At 37.7% G+C, this 18,961-nt stretch overlaps 1 protein-coding gene across 1 annotated transcript in view; it reads left to right on the forward strand.

Annotated features, from left to right (window-relative positions):
* Positions 1-18,961, forward strand: part of LOC311279224 (transmembrane protein 150A) — a 32,185-nt gene that overhangs the window by 391 nt on the left and 12,833 nt on the right. Inside the window, exons 2-6 of the mRNA XM_084390561.1 lie at positions 418-620; positions 5,775-5,822; positions 7,155-7,241; positions 10,919-10,986; positions 16,426-16,553. Of these exons, the coding sequence (XP_084246687.1) occupies positions 556-620; positions 5,775-5,822; positions 7,155-7,241; positions 10,919-10,986; positions 16,426-16,553 (396 nt within the window). The 5' untranslated portion in view covers positions 418-555. The remainder of the gene's footprint in view (positions 1-417; positions 621-5,774; positions 5,823-7,154; positions 7,242-10,918; positions 10,987-16,425; positions 16,554-18,961) is intronic.

Consider the following 18,961-nt stretch of genomic DNA (forward strand, 5'->3'; position numbering starts at 1 on the left):
AACGTTAAACTGCAACTTCAATCGGCCATTTTGCCTGGTTACCAAAAGGATATTCTTCCACATGCTTTTAAAGCGGCTTTTTCAGTGTTCAATATAGTCTTAATACAAACACCAGTTTGTCATGGAGCAGAATTTGCAGGCAATGAAATGTTCTGTTGTTTCTACAGGTCCAGAAAAAAGCATAGACAGAATCACAGATATACACTGAGAGTTAGAAATGCTTAAACAAATAGAAAAATACAATATATGTAGAGTATAAAAGTGAAAAAACAAAAACAATGTGCTTATAATAATGCAAAATCCACAGCTTTGCAAACAGGAATGCATTGTGCACTACAAAATCATGTAAAAATGACAGGTAACAGTTTAGTCTGTTTATCAGAGTTGTTGTCATTGTAAAGTTTTTTTTTGTCACAGATATGATATTTGAGATAAGCCGGTTTGGGGTCATGCAACAAGTATAAATGCACATTGATGAGCCGAGGGAGACAGGCTGGCGAAGGCGAAAGAAGTGGATGATTTTGAGGGGAGCAGTAGAGGATCGTGTTGCTGGAGATGTCTCTGTGGATGATCTTACCTGTCAGCCTCCCAGCTCTGACCATCACTGGAATATGGGTCGTGTAAGTCCATTTTATTTCATATCAAATGAAACGATCCTGCTTTGAATAGGTATGGATAAAACCTGTGCAGATATCATGTATGCTCTGATTTAAGATTACATCACTTTCAGACTTGTTTGATTTTTAACTGGATGCACACCAATTCAACAATATTCTTAGAGGGATATAGACACAATATGTCTGTTTGGTAAATTCCAACTTTAGTCTGCTCTGGTCTATAAGAATAATTGATGTAGTTGTATAGTTGTAATTGTATATGTCACAGATTGTTTTAATAGTGTGATGTAGCCAGTACATATGTTGAAGCCAGTGCACTTTATGCAAGTAAATCACAGTTTTAGGTTTGACCTGCATTGAAATGGTTGCCTTCTCAATCTCTCCCTACCAAGACCCAGCTAACGTTCTTAAAACTTTGGCTAACATTCTGGCAAGGTTCTCTTAAAGTTATGAACAAACTTTCTTCCAGTAACTTTAATAGATCATGCGTTTGATCTGGTCTTTAATTATGTTCTCAAAACGTTAGCACAAAAACTTTATTTATACGTCGGTCATATAATGTTTTTTCCTAAATGTTTTAGTTGGACATTTTTTGTTACTACTTGTTTCTAAAGTTTCAGAGAACATTAAAAAGTAACATTCCCATAATTTTTGCAAAATGATAAAATGGAATGTTCCCTTAACATTCGCTTAAACAAGAAAAAACTTTTTTAAAGCATTCAAAAAGCTGAGTCTGTTATGTCTCAAGGTTTATTTTTTTAGCTGCTTCTGAAACATGCATTTTCAGTGTGACATAATTTATTATGGAAAGGTTTATTATTTGTGCAAAGATAATATTACACGAGCTAAAACATCTGAAATGCAGCCACTCTCAGTATTCCTGAACCTGCTCTTTGGGGAGTGGGCTATACATAAAACTACAAGCGTGCCCATAACTGACTCGTCTGAACTTGCCTGAAAAATGTTGAAGACTTTGAGGTCGTTATTAGTAACTTTGTGATGGTACATAAATGCATCTTCAGGAAGAGAGCTTTGCATGAACCGGCATGTGGTTGATAAGACTTGTAGTTCAAGGTAATATTTAAGAAAAAAGGTTTTTGGCTTCATGTGTGATTGAAGTTGTTGGAAAACTCGAAGGGCTGTGGAATAACTTTTATACAGTTTTATTTGCTTGAAGGTGCTGGTGTCTCATTGCTTGTTGTCCCTACTTTCTTCCTGTGGAGAGCTTGCAGGCGCCCTGTTTCTACAGGGAGTTCAAGATCCCCTTCCTCTCCTGTAGAGCCTTGAGTTTGAAGCGACAGAGGTGGTTACATAAGCCTCTGTGAGGAGAGGAGCGAGGAAAACAGAGGAGAGCAACTTAGAGCAGCATCAGTGACTTCTCATCTATTATGCCAGAGAGAGAATGTTTGGTTTATTCTTTCCATGACTCCTGTAGTGAAGGTCTGGGAGAAGTTCCCAATACAACATGGACTAAACGTGCCCCGTATCTATGCAAGAAATGGCATGTTTTCATAGCTGAATATGGAACCTCTAATTATGACCCGTATAAGAACTGTTACCGTTACTAAAAACAACAACATCAACAGTTCAAAGCACGACTGAAACTGACTGGCATGTTCTACTCTCATCGAATTGATTCATAATGCAAGTTTTTTGTTAGTTAAACACTTAATTGGAGGCAGTTTTTGATGAGTATGTAGCCCACAGTTACACCCCAGTGGAATGGTTGTTTAAATTATTCAGGCTGCATTGTAAAAAGTTTCCATTTAGGCAAGAGCAAGTTTCCAACTCAGTGTTTCCATTTGAACGTTATTTCTATACTTTGAGGCTGTTGTTTATGGTAACGTCGCACATGCTTGCCTAGTCCCGCAGTGATGTGCTGTTCCCTGCGACGTTGAACGTACTGTTTATGCAAACAACACTGAGCATATTTATTCATAACAAAGGCTTTATATTTTAAAGCTTGTTGCCTTTAGCAGCTGAAACTGTCAGTGCTACATCTGTGTCCTCGGTGGTACAATACAAGCATTGTGCCTCTCTGGTTGGAGATGTAACCTTATTATCCATTCAGATCAGGTCTGGTCTCTGGTTTGAGTAGACCTAAAGCTTCTGGGGATTGATTTCTCACACTTTCTGTGGTTGCACAGCAAAAGGTGTCTTTGTGAATGACTGGAGTACATGATGTGGAATGGACACTGGCGGAGTCTGCCAGCTGTTTAGGAGGTTGTTTGTAAAAATGTAAGCAATTCAAGAAGGTTAATTAAAACAAGATTATGAAGCATTCATCCTCGCCTCTTCCTTAAACAGCCTTTATTCGGAGTGCTGTATCTTAAGACAATTAAAATGGAATCATTATGTGCAATACCGTTCAAAAGTTTAGGGGCTGTAAGATTTTTTTCAATGTTTTTGAAAGAGGTCTCTCTGTTGACCAAGGCTGCATTTATTTGATTGAATGTACAGTGAAAGCACTAACAAGATTGTAAAATATTATTACAATTTATAATAACTCTTTTAATATATTTTAAAATGTAATTTTGATGGCAAATATTCATGAGCTAAGCCAAGTGTTTAATTAAAGGCAAATTTTGTCATCATTAATTCAATTAAAATGAAAATTCTGTCATCATTTACTCCAAACAAAGACGTACTCTCTGTCTTTTTAGCCCATACAATGGAAGTCAGTGGTCACCAAAACTGTTTAGTTCCCAACATTCTTCAGAATATCTTCTTTTATGTTCCACAGAAGAAAGAAAGTCATATGGGTTTGGAACCACATGAGGATGAGTAAATGATGACAGAATGTTCTTTTTTGGTTGAACCATCCCTTTAAATGCTTTGAAGTTTGTGGTGTCCTGCTCAAAATAAAAAATGAAGAATTACAAATGTTCAGCCAAAAAATTCACGATTGACTCCTGTCACGAGTTACTTCAGAGAGCGAATCCAAATGTTATGGTGAACAGATGGGCTCCAGTATCAGAGCGTGTTACTGTGTTGTGCTGTGTTACTCTGTATAGCCAGACTGTGTTCTCCTAGGCATGTCTTGTGCGCCTCTTGGGGATGTTGAAAGTGACCTGGTAACAGTCTGCGTGATTATTCACAACACCAGCCAGGGCAGATGGCAGAATGTTTGTTTACCAAATGTAATTTCTCTCAGCGTTGTGCCAAGTGTAGTGCAAGGCTCAGGTGATCTGTCTCGCTGTGGACACACACACACACACACACACACAAGAAACACAAACTATTTACTAGAGATGAAAACAAACCTAATTGCTGCTTAGCCCACATCTGACCCTGCGTGCTGTCAGATGCAGTTACGTTGGACAAATGCAAATGTGTTTGTGTGTGTATGTCAACAGTGAGATCTGCATGGGAGAAAGACGTATCCATCGGCAGGTGCCGAGTGTGTTTACCTTCCACAGAGCGCTTAATAGTATTTTCTTGTCTCATTGTCCATTTGTAATTATGGAATAAAATAATAAAAAAGGTAATTGCGACTTTTTATCTCACAATTCTGACTTTTTTCCTCAGAATTGCAAGTTTATATCTTGCTATTCGAACTTTAAAACTTCCATTTAACTGCTTTATATCTTTATATCAAGTTTATATCTCACAATTGTGAAAAATGAAGTCAGAATTGCAAGTTTGACTTTTTATCTCAAAATTCAGACTTTAGAACTTGCAGTTGCAAGTTTATATCTCACAATTGCGAGAAATAAAGTCAGAATTGCGAGTTTATATCAAAATTGCGAGAAATATAGTCAGGATTGCTCGTTATAAAAGTCAGAATAACTCGCAGTTATAATTTTTTTGCAGAATGTGAGATATTAACTTGCAATTGCAATATATAAACTTATGAGAAAAACGGTCCAAATTGTAAAAAAAAAAAAAATGGTGGAAACAAGTTTCCATAGTAAGCAAATTTTGCTTGCTTGGAAATTCTCTTTCATCAGATTCTATAAAAGTCAGTAGGCAAACGTTTGCTTTAACCGTTATCTGATGGTCCTGTGTTCATTGACATCTTATGAGGGTCAGTGTGACGGGACCATGAGTGTGCTGACCTTGTTGCATAAGTGTGAGCAAAGAATGACACATAACGCCAGGGTAAGCTGAAGATGCACAGGTTGAGTTGACTAAGTTTCCAAAGCTCTCCGCTTTTTGGCTCTATGCTAACAGAAAGTCACGTCAAAAGGACATGCACTTCTGATTTTATCTGTGAATACAGGCTGTTGCGGTAGTGAAGGAGACCACAGCATATTTTTTGATAATCCTTTCTTTATGTCCATATGCAGAACCTACAATGATAAAGTTACTTTTATATGTTTCAGCCCTTTAAGCTCTGGGCTCATGAGTCATACTGCATCTCTGTGCTTAATTTCAGACACCAGTTTACATTGCTCTTGTGGTCAGCTTTGAAACAGTTTTTATTTTGACATGATCATTGGTGCATTCAAAGACAGATTATTTTAGAACAGTTTTTATTATGAATTGTTTGTGTCCATTTTGTTTAGATGGTGTTTTCATGAGCTACACCAGTAACATTTTTCAAAAAAGGTTTCATTTGTTAACATTAGTTAGCAAATGCTGTAAAAATATATTGCTCATTGTTAATTCATATTAATTAATGCATTAAAGGGATAGTTCACCAAAAAATTTAAATTCTGTCATCATTTACTCACCCTCAAGATATTCCAAACCTGTATGAATTTCTTTCTTCTGCTGAATTCAAAAGAAGATATTTTGAAGAATGTCAGTAACCAAACAGTTGAGGTGCCCCATTGACTTCCATATAATGTTTTACATACTATGGAAGGCAATGAAACCGTGGGCCTGTTTGGTTCCAGACATTTTTCAGTATATCTTCTTTTGTGTTCAGCAGAAGAGAGAAATTCATTCAGGTTTGGAACAACTTGAGGATGAGTAAATGGTGACAGAATATACATTTTGGATGACCTATCCCTTTAACTAATGTTAACAAATAAGACCTTATTAGTGTTACTGGTGTACAGAATCCAAAATTCACTTTTCACAATCTATTTTAAACAAGTCGAGGCAAGAAAAAAAGAAATGCAAGTTTAAATCCTCCTTTTAATTTTTTTTTTATCTGGATTGCGCTGATTACATAATGTTGCTAATGTACCATAATTTCTATTTTTCCAGGTATGCCATGGCCTTGTATAATCAACATGTCTGTCCTGTGGACAACTGGTAAGAAGTCTTCTTTTTAAACTAAATATCATTGTGTCCACTTTTCATAAGTTATTTATTTGATTTTTAATTGTAAGATTTAATTAAATATATGTAATTAAACTGTACAATAACACTTTAATGCACATAAAATATAAAAATGAAAAAGATTTAAAAATAAATGTATTAAGCATTTACACAAGTATTTTTATTTGTTTATGTTTATTAATATATTGGTAACTGAAATATGCATATTTTCATCTTTTGAAAGAAGAGAGCTAATTTGAGCTCTAAGGATATAATAACCATTTTCCGATACTGAACTAACACCTTTTTAAAATGCACACATCAGACAAAGACCTCCTGGCATTGTGTCTAATACACTTCTTCTGTGTCATCTGCACTAATGAGTAATGTATTTGATATGAGATGTTGAGCGAGTGTCCAAATCCTTTCTTATTAACTTGTATGGCTCAAGGACGTGTCAGCCAATGAAGAATTGCAGGTTAACTTGTGCTTTTAGTCAAACATTAGCATACTGAGCATAGCAGTGTCTAGGTAACTTAAATGTTAGCGCTGCTGTTGGGCTTACACTGTACCTTAATTATTTAAAATGGTAAAAATGGCGTCTGGGTCCATGAGCAGAAGCAGTCGGAGAGGATTACTCATTAATATGACTTGTGAATAAAAGGAAGGAATGAATAAAACCCACTGTCTCAGAATATCAGTGAAAATGTGTACTTTATGTTTAGGTGTCATGTGCAGATCAAATAAAACATTTATTTTGTTAATATTGAATATTGGATAGTGGAGCTAAAGTTGAGCTAACAAGATCAAACTCAGTCTGTTTAATGAAATTCAGCCCAAAGGCTGCTTTTACCTTTTTAGGTGCTTTGCATTCCTGGGTAATTTTGACACTCTGGAAACAACAGTGGTCTTTCAGTTCTTTCCTCCTGGTGGGAGGAGCATTAGTCCTGTAGCGAAAGATGTGTTTGCTTTAGTAATGAAGTGTAGCCACATTATGTTTGCCTTGAGTTCTGCACGGTGTAGAATGAATCGAAGTTGTGGCGGCTGTCAAAACACGTTTATACTAATGGAAGTGAGTTGTAACTCTGATCATATCATCCAGTGTACAGTAGGAATGCAGCGCTGTGTAACTTGTCCAAATTCACAGACAGATGCAGCTTTCCTAATACTCAGGTCTGTCTGGTATGATTGACTATTATTTATAGCAAGTGAGCAAGGTCTTAAAGTAGACTCCCACAAACCTGAGGGACTCAGTTATACTGTAACTCCATAATGTATATGTTTTTGTATTTATATGTGGGGGTCTGTGTATTTGTTTGCTTGCAGGATGTATAACCAGTCATGTGAGGTGGATCTGCCAATGCAGAGGGGACAACCCCTATGCTGTACTCTGGACAACGTTCCTCTCATAAGGTCTGTATGAAGTAACAGTAAGAAAAACACTGACAATGGTTAACAGGGATGTAGATTTAGCTTTAATTAAGATTTAGTGACGTCATATCTTTTTTAGTTGTATTGTATTTTTTATGTTTAATATTTTTTCATGCAATAACAGAATTGCTTGAGCTTTACAAATGGAGGAAACACTACAGTTTGTGGAGCATTGAGAAAATGGTTATTATGGAGATTATTTACATGCCATGCTGAATGACTCCTTGTCACGCTGTAGAAAGGGTCCAAATGATGTAACTTCTTCAGGGTTACAATGTGCACAATATATGGAACACCGCTAAACATTAACATTAACATTATTGTTTTTGGTCGAGTACAACAAAATCACCATTAAAGTACAGACAATTGATGTTTAAAGTGCCCCTATTATGCTATTTTAAAGGTTCCTCATTTTGTTTTGTAGGCCTCCTACAATAAGTTGTACATGCATCATAGGTTAAAAAAACTTACATTTTCTCATAATATACATTGCGCATCACCTCATTTCTCAAATAGCCTGAAAACGATTTGTTCGAAGATTCAGTCTCTCTAAACCTCTACTTTCTGCTCTGATTGGTCAGATGGCCCAGTCTGTTGTGATTGGTCTAACACTTACAGTGCATGTCGGGAACGAAACGCCTATTAATTTCAGCTCTGGAGCTTCCTCAGCACTTGTATACACAGTGATGTGAACTGTAATTGTGGCATCAGTTTTACCGTACCAAATCGAGCCTAAATCCTCATTCTTTGGAAGTGCATGCATTGCAAAGCGGATTCAGAAAACAGCGTCTTCTTGACATGTTGACAACATGAACCAAACTCTTCCAGGTCTCAGCTACAACTACAGTGTTTAAGGGTGGGGCAAAGTAGATGTTGTTCACATGCAGCCAATAAATATCATCTCCTGCGTCGTTGTTACTAAGCAACAGGGGTAAACAGCTGCTGCTTTGATGATGCAAACGCATTGCTGCTCGGACCCAAATAATACAGTGGTAACCCAATCCAGTGGGGGCAGGGGGAGCAGTCAAACTCAGGTTCGGACCAGACAATTGATCCAAGTGTGAAAGCACCCTAATAATTCCCACTACCAAAAATATGAAATCTGTGTTTCATTTAAAAAATCTCCAGAATGAACTCCAAAGTGCACCTTATTCCTGGAAAGTGCCCCTTCTCAGCCAGCCTCCCTCCCTACCTGACGCAGTGGTCTGTGACTGTCAGCACATTCTTCATTCAACAACCCCTTCCTTTCCTCAGCACACATCTCTTGTTTTTCTCTGGTGTGTCATTTCTCTTTTCCTCCATCTAAAGACTGAGGGGTCAGGGAGAAGCAGGAATCTTGAAACATTGTTATGTGTGACCTACTCTGCACCTTTAACAAGCAGTTTCAGTATAAGGGATTTTTCACCCAAAAATGAAAATTCTGTCATTATTTACTCACCCTCAAATTGTTCCAAATTTCTTTCTTCTGCTGAACACAAAGGAAGATATTTTGAAGAATGTTTGTAACCAAACATTTGTGGGGCACCATTGACTTTCATAGTATTTTTTTTTGTCCCATACTATGGAAGGAAATGGTGCCCCACAACTGTTTGGTTCCTGACATTCTTCAACATATCTTCTTCAGCTTTAAATTCACACCGGTTTGGAACAACTTGAGGGTGAGTAAATGCTGACAGAATTAAACATTTTGGGTGAACTATCCCTTTAAGAGATATTTTTCTTGCTATGAGAAAAACTCTTCAGGAACTGCCACTTGTCCACCACACAAAGGAATTTCCCAAATTACTGAGGAAAAAACAAAACCATACTGACAGAAATGGCAAGAACATTGAGATTGTTTAGTGTCATTTATTTGACTTTTCTAGACATTTTCTCATCAAAGGGAAATCTGACAATGGATATATTGTGGATTCTGGAATAACTTGTGGGATCTTTGACCCGAGCTGTTCAATAGACCGTCTGTCTCCGTTGCCTTCAGAGCTGTGTGGTTTATGGAGTATGAGAACTTGAGTTATATGCGAAATGTCTTTGGGTGTGTCCATGATCTGCATTTCCACTACCAGCAGTGTGAGTGTTTTTGTGTGTGTTTGTGTGTGGGTTTATTTTGACTGCTACCCAGCATAGTCTGCGGTTCTTAGCCTTAAGGTATCTGAAGTGGGTGAAAGTTCAAATCCACACACACACTCACAAAATCTTGGAACAGCATACTCGTTTTTTAGCTTATCATTATAGAGCTTAACACCTCAGTGATGTATTTATAGAAAGCATTGCTATATGCAATCCAGTCGAGGCTCATTTGGCAGGAAATTGGTTAAGGGTAGCTGAGTTTGCTTCAGGGAATCTGTAGAAATTAAGGGCCATATTTACTAAACAGGGAAAATTAGCGTGAGAGCGCAGTCCCATAAAAGTGCCGATGGGAGTGGAAAGTTCTGCACGTGATCTACTGACGACATACAAATTAAAGATCACAGACGCAGTCGGATCATTTCCATAATGACCAACGCAATCTACCAAGAGCAGCGCAAATTTGCGTCTGGTTTAAGACATGCTTTTTGAGGCGTTAAATAATGGCGCAAATACAGGTAAATTGACTAGTGCAAACCGATTACCGCGATTTTTGTCAAGTGAGACATGTTCCTGGATCAGCATATTTTGTTGATCCTGGAACAACATTCCTGTAAGACAGTTTAGTCTTAACCCTATTCCTACAACTAAACCTAACTCTACCAATAAGTTATTCCTAAAATAAGAGGGAAGTGACACTGATGTAGAAGCACCTAACCCTGGTTCTAAGCCTAAACTTGACATAAACTGAAAACTTGTCCCTCAAATCTGATTGGTTGATTTGAATGTTGTTTGGTATGTTCTCAATCTTCACACTGAGCTATTGTATGGTTTCAAAAGACTTGAAATAAAGTGCACATGTCATATGTATCACTTTTATGAGACTATTATGATGCTTTTTTTTGGGGTCATTTTTTACGATTTTGTCACCATGAATTGTTTGTTTGGAAAAGACCTGTGTGAAGATTCTTCAATCTACCCACAGAAGAAAGAAAGTCATACAGGTTTAGAAAGGCATAAGGATGATTACATAATGACAGAATTTACATTTGAAGTATCCCTTTAAGACAGTGATTCCAATGAGATGTTGGAAAGTTGGAAGCCAGCCATTCTCAGAACTTTTTGCTTTACCTTAAATTGAAGTTTGTTTACTCCATACTGTATATTTACAGCTGCATCTTCTTTTGAAAGCTTCATACCATGGTGACATGTTATATAAAGCTGACCTGGTCTTCAGTAAAGATTATCTATGCATTAAGGAGGAAGATTTCCTTTCATGGTGAGGCGCTTGCACAGTCTTTCATCAGTGGAGGCCCTATCTCTGCTTATCTTTTGTCATTTCCCATACAGTGTGACAGCTGTGAGAGAATAGCCGAGGGTCCTCAAGCCCTTTTCTAGCTCCATCCCTCTTTTTCCCAATAATCCACAGCTGCCAATGTGCTCCCAAGAGCCAAAGTGTCCTATTTTAGTCAACTGCCAAAGGGAGTTCATCCCTCAGGACCCTTTGCTTTGGAATGAGCATGTATGTATGTGTGTTTATTCATGTGGTGAGAACCCTGGGCATCTAACCTCTGTTCTGATGTTCTGATCTGCAGTAAATGCGGTACACTTCCTCCAGAGAGCTGCTTCTTCAGTCTCATCTGCAGCACCGGATCCTTTATGGGTGAGTTTACAATGTGCATCTGCCACTTACACTACTGTTCAAAAGTTTCATGTGAAATATATTTTAAATTCAAAATTTTAAAACAGTTAAGACAGCGAAAACAGTTGTGCTGCTTAATATTTTTGTGGAAACCGTTGTGCATTTTAACAGGAATCTTTGATCAATAGAAAGTTAAAGAACAGCATTTGTTTGAAATAGAAATCTTTTGTAACATTGCAAATGTCTTTACTGTCAATTTGAGCATTCTTACTATATAAAGTATTAATTTCTTTAAAAAAAAAATGACTGATCCCAAACTTTTAAACATTAATGTACATTCTTTTAATTTAAATTTGTGTTTGCATTTCATTTCAAATAATGGCTGTGAAAAATCCTTGGTGTCAAAAAATGTAAACAAGTTTTAAACACTCTCACAATCAGCAAACAGAAAGCGCCACCCTAAAACTGGCTGTGTCGGGCTAGTTGGGATGCTCAAACATAGAGAGCAAGAAAATCAACCTGCAGATAGGTTACTTACTGTATAGTTTTCTCTGCATTTTAAGCTAGGATAGGAGAAAGTTAAAATTTGCAAATTGCTCACGTCACCTTTTAGCATCAACTTCATTATTTCCTCATTTATTACAACATTCCTGAACTTCATTTTGATTTTGGAATTTCAAATCAATCTGTAGTTCACTCCCCAGTAAATGATTCCCATCTGTGGCACAATGATTCACTGTCTGGGCTCCAATCAGCTCAGGAAACCACGGGCTTAGCGTTAGCGTATGTGGAATATCACTGCCACTGGTGTACGAACTATACAAGGCCAACTATCTTTAACAATACGGATGTGTTTATGTTCACTGATGTCAGATTTTTAGGGGAAGACATTATCGTCTAAAAGCTGACGATGCACACTGCCCATTCTCTAAACTTGCCCGGAAAAGCTTTGAGTGTCATTTTGATATTTCACAACTCAAAAAAGCTGGGTGGGTGGATATGTGTGTTCGAGCATTTATAAAACTGAACGGTCAATGCGGTCACTGCACATTGCCAAACATTGTCATCAGACACCAAGTGAGTTGCTGAGGATGAATCATCTTCAGAAATTATCTGAATTAGGATGAATCATCTTCAGAAATTATCTGAATTGAATTTGAATTACATCACAGCAAAAACAATGACCAGAGGGCTATTTCAAAGCAGATAAACAAGAACAGAAATCCCCCTAAAATACAAATGTTAATAGCTAACATTTTGATATTTGAGCTGTATCGAATTACAAAACATCTTTTTTTTTAAAAGAACTGCTGAGTCATATCCATAAGTCTTGCTCGTGGTGCTCCCCGAACATAAATTCAGCTGTATTGCGAACAGTGCTGTACTCCTTGCAGATACTGTCGGTTACAGCCGAGTGCAAACTATACAGCAGGTCTGTGAAAAGAGAGAATCATTGGTTGAGCGTGACCTCTGACCTGAGCGTCTGGGGCTGGTGGCGGTGTCCATGCTGAGAGCTGAAGGGCTGTATTGTTGTGTCCAATCCTCCACCCTGTGTAACTATAAGTGAGAGTGTTCTCCTGCTGGGAGACTCGGTCTCTGCCTGTTTGCACAAGGACATTTTCGTTGTTCGTCCAACAATACAAGAAAGTGTTTTGAATTCTTTTTTGAAAGTGCGTCTTACATAACACGACTATCAAACGAAACCTCCTCGTATGCTACGTGATTTATTGCATCACTGTTCCAGGACAATAAGATCTTAATGCAGTTGTTTACTCTAAAACGTTTATTAAACGCAATGCACACCTGCCAAAAAATTGCATGCCGACTGTTCGATCAAGGGTGACAATCAGTTCCCCAGGGCTGCATTGTTTTCTCGTGGCTTATATAATACTCAGTGTTCCCGAATCTGAGCTCTTTTTGAAGTCAGCATGGCACTAGAGGAAACATCTCTCAGCAGTGTTGCGCTCTAACAGAAGGGAAACAGGGTGGAGAGAGTTCACAGCAGGAACTGACCGAAGCTAGTTTAGGCTCCCGAGGACCTTGTGACAGGGCAGTTGTTTACTTTTATCTCCTGTTTTTTGTTCTCTTGAGGGAATGCTACAATAAAGTGAAAACCCGTGATCCATAAATACACAGGTGTTGTCTCGCTAATGTGTTTGGGCTGCAGTATTTCCGCCACATTTCACCCCTTACAAACTGGAACCTTCTCTGTGAATACACAGAAATTAGGGGAGATTGCGTGACTGAGATACTGTATGAGCACTGATTTAGAGTCCTCGTACAATATTCCTCACAAGCTAGAGTACTTTTCACATCTCACTGCACATCAAGGGGTTTTCCATGGACTCTTGGCGAACGAGTCTCTTTTAAATCAGCATTGTTATTGTAAACTAAAACTATTAACAATCTTTAAAAAAAAAACTAAAAAAATAGTTGAAAAGCTTATGTAAATGAAAACAAAATACTAATGTAAAAAAAAAAAAAAAAACCCTGGCTAATAGGCTAAACATAGCCATTAATGTAGAGTGAGTTTGATTGGGGTTGAACATAGCTTTGTTTGTCTGTTAAGTGTGGTGGTAGTTACACAGCAGAAATAATAATTGCACATGTCTGATGGACACCATGTGTTTCTGAGTCCCCAGTCTTGTTTTCTGCATTCTGAGGCCAAGAGCCAGGAAACTGTGCTTACAAACACACCTACACACAAACATATACACAGATAGGCAGTTGGAAAGACCATTTGTGGGCTTTCGTTACGCCCTGCGTTTAGGGAATCTGGGTTTGTCCTGAGCACAAGAAGTTAAAGTCAGCAGTAAGCAGGTATTTTTAGCCATTTGCAGATTGCTGCATATGCTGAAGTCCCATTGTTTCCTGTGCCCGTATCAACTGAGAGCCTATTCATGAGGGAAACGGCAATAGTAGATGCTTGGGAAGGAAGACTGCAGCTAACAGTGTAGTCTAATGCAGTTAACAACTATTATGGTCCACGTTTTCTGTTGCTGCTGTGCCGTTTCAGCTGGATTTTATTAAACCGAGTTAATTTCCTTCATCTGCAGACATGTTGTTTGTTTTTCCATGCTCGTAACTTCTCCTACAACATGCTGTATCGAACATCTTAAGTGAGTTGCTATCTCAAAAGTTACATAAAGCCTCTTATATGTAAAATTTGTTTCTTGCTGAAAAGACCAGCATGGATGGTTACACAGCATTTGTTGTGTTTTGGATGCTGGTCCTTAGTGGGCTCTTGATCTAGCTTAACCAGCAAGACTTTCTTGATCAACCACCTCCACCATGCTGGTTGACCTGCATCATCAGCTACTGGTCAGCAACATGACTACAGTGGTCCGAAAGCAAGACCAGCACTTACCAGCTTGAAAATTCATGCTGGTCCTTCCTGCTGTGTTTCTTTAGGTAAATGTGTCACGATAACTGTAATGTTGACTCAGAAGTACATCCAGGAACATTCTCGTTGGTGGATTGGGCTGAGAAAGGAGGGGGGTGGTTTATTGTCTGTCCTCTCTCCCCAACACTTTGCCACTCTTAACAGGCCACATCTGCCACAGTCAGTTTTCATTAAGCATTAACCCAGCAGTAAAACAGTTGAGCAGATTGCAGCAGCTTGATTTACGTTCAAGATCTCACCATGAAGCCCCTCTTTTATTCTCTCGCTTCTCATCTTTCCACGTTGCCTGCCTCTTTAGACTTTCCAGAAAAACAATGGATTTTCTTGACCAAAAAACAATACTGAACTCGTTGTTTTGTCAAAGTGAGTCTGACTAGTTTGGAGATGAGTAAAGATACTATTCTGCTTCTGTCTCATTAGTCACACTTACATAGTAAGGTAATCTACTGTATGTCATCAAGACCTATTTATACAAACATCTGATAAAACAACATGAAAAGAGCAAATTAACTTGTTTCAGAGCTTCAAATAATAGCTAATGCTGAATTTTGAATTCTTTTAAAATATGTAGGCATGGGCTAGCCTTAAAAAGTTTGGGGGCAAGTACAATCTTTTGTTAAAGAAGTTAATACTTTTATTGAGCAAGGACACATTCAATTGTTAATACAATAAGTGACAATGTTTGTATAATGTTTATAATGTTACAAAATATTGCTATGTAAAAATAAATGCTGTTCTTTTAATCTTTTAAACTAACACTGTATCACAGTTTTGACAAATATTAAGCAGCAGAACTGTTCAGAAATGTTTCTTGAGCACCAAATCAGCAAATTAGAATGATTTCTGAAGGATCATGTGGAGTAATGGCAGCTCAAAATTCAGCTTTGCTTCACAGGACTAATTTCCATTTAAAAAAAAAAAAAAAAAAAAAAATATATATATATATATATATATATATATATATATATATATATATATATATATATATATAAAACGATTATTTTAATTTATAATAATATTTCACAAGATTACTCACAATTATTTCACAATATTTTACTGCATTTTTGATCAATTAAATGCAGCCTTTGTGAGCATAAGATATTTCTTTCGAGAACAAATTTATATGTAAAGAAATAAAAGTTGTAATATATTCTAATATATTTTGGCTATGTAGGCTTCAGCACCACAGTGGTCCTTTAAGAGGACAAGTGGTTTAAAGAATAGATTAATGGATTTTTTGTCATTATGACTATAACTTGACTACTTTAATAGCTGTTTTTATGCGTCACTTGAAATGAGCCAACTAGTCTCTCTGTGAAAGTGCATACTGTCATAAATATCATTATGCATCATTATGTTGTTTTAATTTAGGTGGCTTATGAAATTAATATTTTACATATGTGTCACTACTTAGAGTTCTGGAGAATATCATATCATAGATATGGTTCATAGATATCATATCTCAGTGGAAGATTTTCATTGAATGAAATTTGAAGATGAGGGCAAGTCACAACAGATGCTTTTTTTTTTTTTTTACGATTGTTTTACATTGCATCACATCATCTTTCTTACATTTACACTATGTAAAATGCTGAAGTACTTGATAAAGTTACCTTTTACTCACCAAGGTTTTACTCTCATTTGGCACTTATTGAGTGTATAACATGTAGAACTTGAATGAACTTTGGTGTCTGCCAAATGTGAACATAAATATGAACTCACATACTTTTAGGAATCTTAACCATTAGAAAAACAACTGCTATATGTTGCTATAACATTCAACAGGGAACTTCTTAGTGACTGTTGCAAGTTGTCCAGATGGTTTTTATTTTAAGACTACATTGATAAAGCCTGCTAAGCTTTTGCCTTTAAGAAATAAAAACATTTGAGTTTATGTAATTAAAAAAAAAAAAAAAAAAAAAAAATCATATTCAGTGTCTTTAAATACATTTTTTTTATTTCTGCATGTCAATTGTTTGTAATGCAATATTTTAATGGTCGTATTTCTTTATAAAATAACATATTTTTTCTCTCACTCTGTCTCTTCCAACTCTCAGTGATGGTGATTGTGTTCCTACGCTATGCCCATGTGATAGAGAAGCACCAGAACTGTGTGTTAAATACAGCAAGTCTCTCCACTGGATGGATCTGTGCTGCAGGACTCATCATGGTCGGCAACTTCCAGGTACAGATTACATAAACCGTACTATCTTACTCGTCTGTAACAAACTGCTCCACTACACAGCGGCCCAGTTTTCTTCAAGGTCGATTTAAACATGTGCCAGCAGAAGAGGAAATCTTTTAAGGTCATAAGAAACATAAATTCAGTCCGGTGTGCCCAAACCTTGGTGCTTGCTTATGTTTGTGTTTGCGAGTGTATCTTAGCTTGCAATTGAGTGTATGTGTATATATTAGACTGTTTGGATTAGTGTGTTTTTTTTTTTTTGCGAATACCTGTTTCATCCATGCATGAGTGATACTTTACTCCCGTTCTACCTCGCATCCACCTTCACAGTGTTTAGATGAAAGGCAGACTCCATAAATCCTCTCATGTGGAGCCACAAGCTCTTTCGAGCCCTGTGAAACCAACATCCTTTACCTTTATTCATGAATCGGTGTGAGCCCTTGGCGACAGGGTCTTTGCAGGTTGATATGTTTGGACGTTTGGCTGAGTGCCCAGACTGCTAGCGATGTGGGGAGGTCGGCCAATGGGGGCATCACAGGTTTTTATGGGCTGGTAGCCATAGAGAAAGAGGGAGAGGCAAACCTTTCTCCTGATAATGTAAGCACCCAAATTTTAACTATGTACTCCATAAGAAGGTGTGTGTGTGTGTGTGTGTGGGTGTGTGTGTGGGTGTGCAGGAGACAGCACATGTTCAGACTTGTTTGTCCATCCCTCACTGAAGCAGTCTGTAGTAATGTCTTATAAACTTTCATAGGCAGCAGGTGTTATAAAAGAGGTATGAACCTTCGTCATTGCAGCATTATGAACTTAACTCATCTTATCAGCAATTTTGTTATTCACTTAGTTATTTTGGTTCTGCTCCCCTTGCATATTTGAAATGTTTTGAAAATCAAGCAAAGCTACTCCCTTGCATTTCTTTAAGCTTACTCAGCTAGCTGGCCATGGAAAAAAATTTGTTTGTTACATCCTGAGGACTGACTTAGGTTTAGTTCGATTACCCAAAAAGGAAAATTGTGTCATAATTTACTCACCCTCATGTCGATCTTACCCCATAAGACTTTTTTTTCAGTGTAAGCTAATGACACCGGAAGCTTCGCACATTCATGTTACAAATGGCTGCACCCACTTGTACTTTAAAAATAAAGTGGATATGATTTAATTTGTACATTTATTTACATATAAACATTGATCAATGCACAAGTCAAGTCAAGTCACATTTATTTATATAGCGCAATTTACAATACAGATTGTTTCAAAGCAGCTTTACAGAGATAACAGGAAAATAATGCAAAAAAGTTTGTTTCCAGAAGAAAATAGCGTCACAGTCCAGCTTAAGTAAGTTCAGTGATGTTTCTTTTTTTCTTTTTAATTTTTAATTAATATAGCTGCTCTGTAGTAAACCGTGATGTCATCGTCCAGCTCAGTTCAGTTTATGGATAATAGTGTCAATGCAGGCAGATCAATATTATTGTTGAATATTAAATTAAATGTTACATTTAATGTCCCCAACTAAGCAAGCTAAGCCAATGGCAACAAAGGTGGGAAAAGGCGACAGTGGCAAGGAACAAAAACTCCCATCAGGTGGCAGAATGGAGAAAAAAACCTTGGGAGAACCCAGGCTCACTCGGGGGCCAGTTCTCCTCTGGCCAATGAACGAACAGTGTATGATTATGATTCAGGCAGAATTATAGGTCAGAAGTCAGATTGGTTTGGAACAATCAGAATATTATCCAGTTCCATCTGGTTGAAGATCGGAGTCACGCCGGTATGGAGATGGGTTTGTTGAGGATCAATGCCGATGGCTGTCGTGTAGATGAGGCCTTCACAGTGGAGAGTCTAGTTGACACCATCTCTGCTGACACTTCAGGGATGCGTTGTGGTCGTGTCTCGGTGCAGGTCCTCCATCTGGTCTGGATACGGCCCAGATCCGGCTGACTACATCATGCGTTGTGGTCGTGTCTAGGCGCAGGTCCACCATCTGATCTGGATACGGCTTGGATCCAGCTGATTACAGTAAACATCGGAATAAGGAAAAAAGACTAACATTAGCGTAGATGCCATTCTTCTTATGATGTATCGAGTACATCGGGTGTTATAGGAAATGTTCCCGGTTCCAGCTGACCTAATTTATGCAGCCTAATAATCATTTAACTGATTTGAATAATAGGAATGTATAATTTCCTGTGTATGCCAGGTTTAAGAGATGTGTTTTTAGTCTAGATTTAAACTGACAGAGTGTGTCTGCTTCCCGGACAATGTTAGGAGGATTGTTCCAGAGTTTAGGTGCTAAATAGCAACTGGCCAGAGTTTTGAGATCGCAATAGACGTGAAGGATTATAATGCGTTAAGAGCTCGCTCAAGTACTGGGGAGCTAAACTATAGGGGTGGCACGGTTCACAAAACCCACG

This window comes from Rutilus rutilus (assembly GCF_951802725.1).
Source record: "Rutilus rutilus genome assembly, chromosome: 20".
Classification (NCBI taxonomy): Eukaryota; Metazoa; Chordata; class Actinopteri; order Cypriniformes; family Leuciscidae; genus Rutilus; species Rutilus rutilus.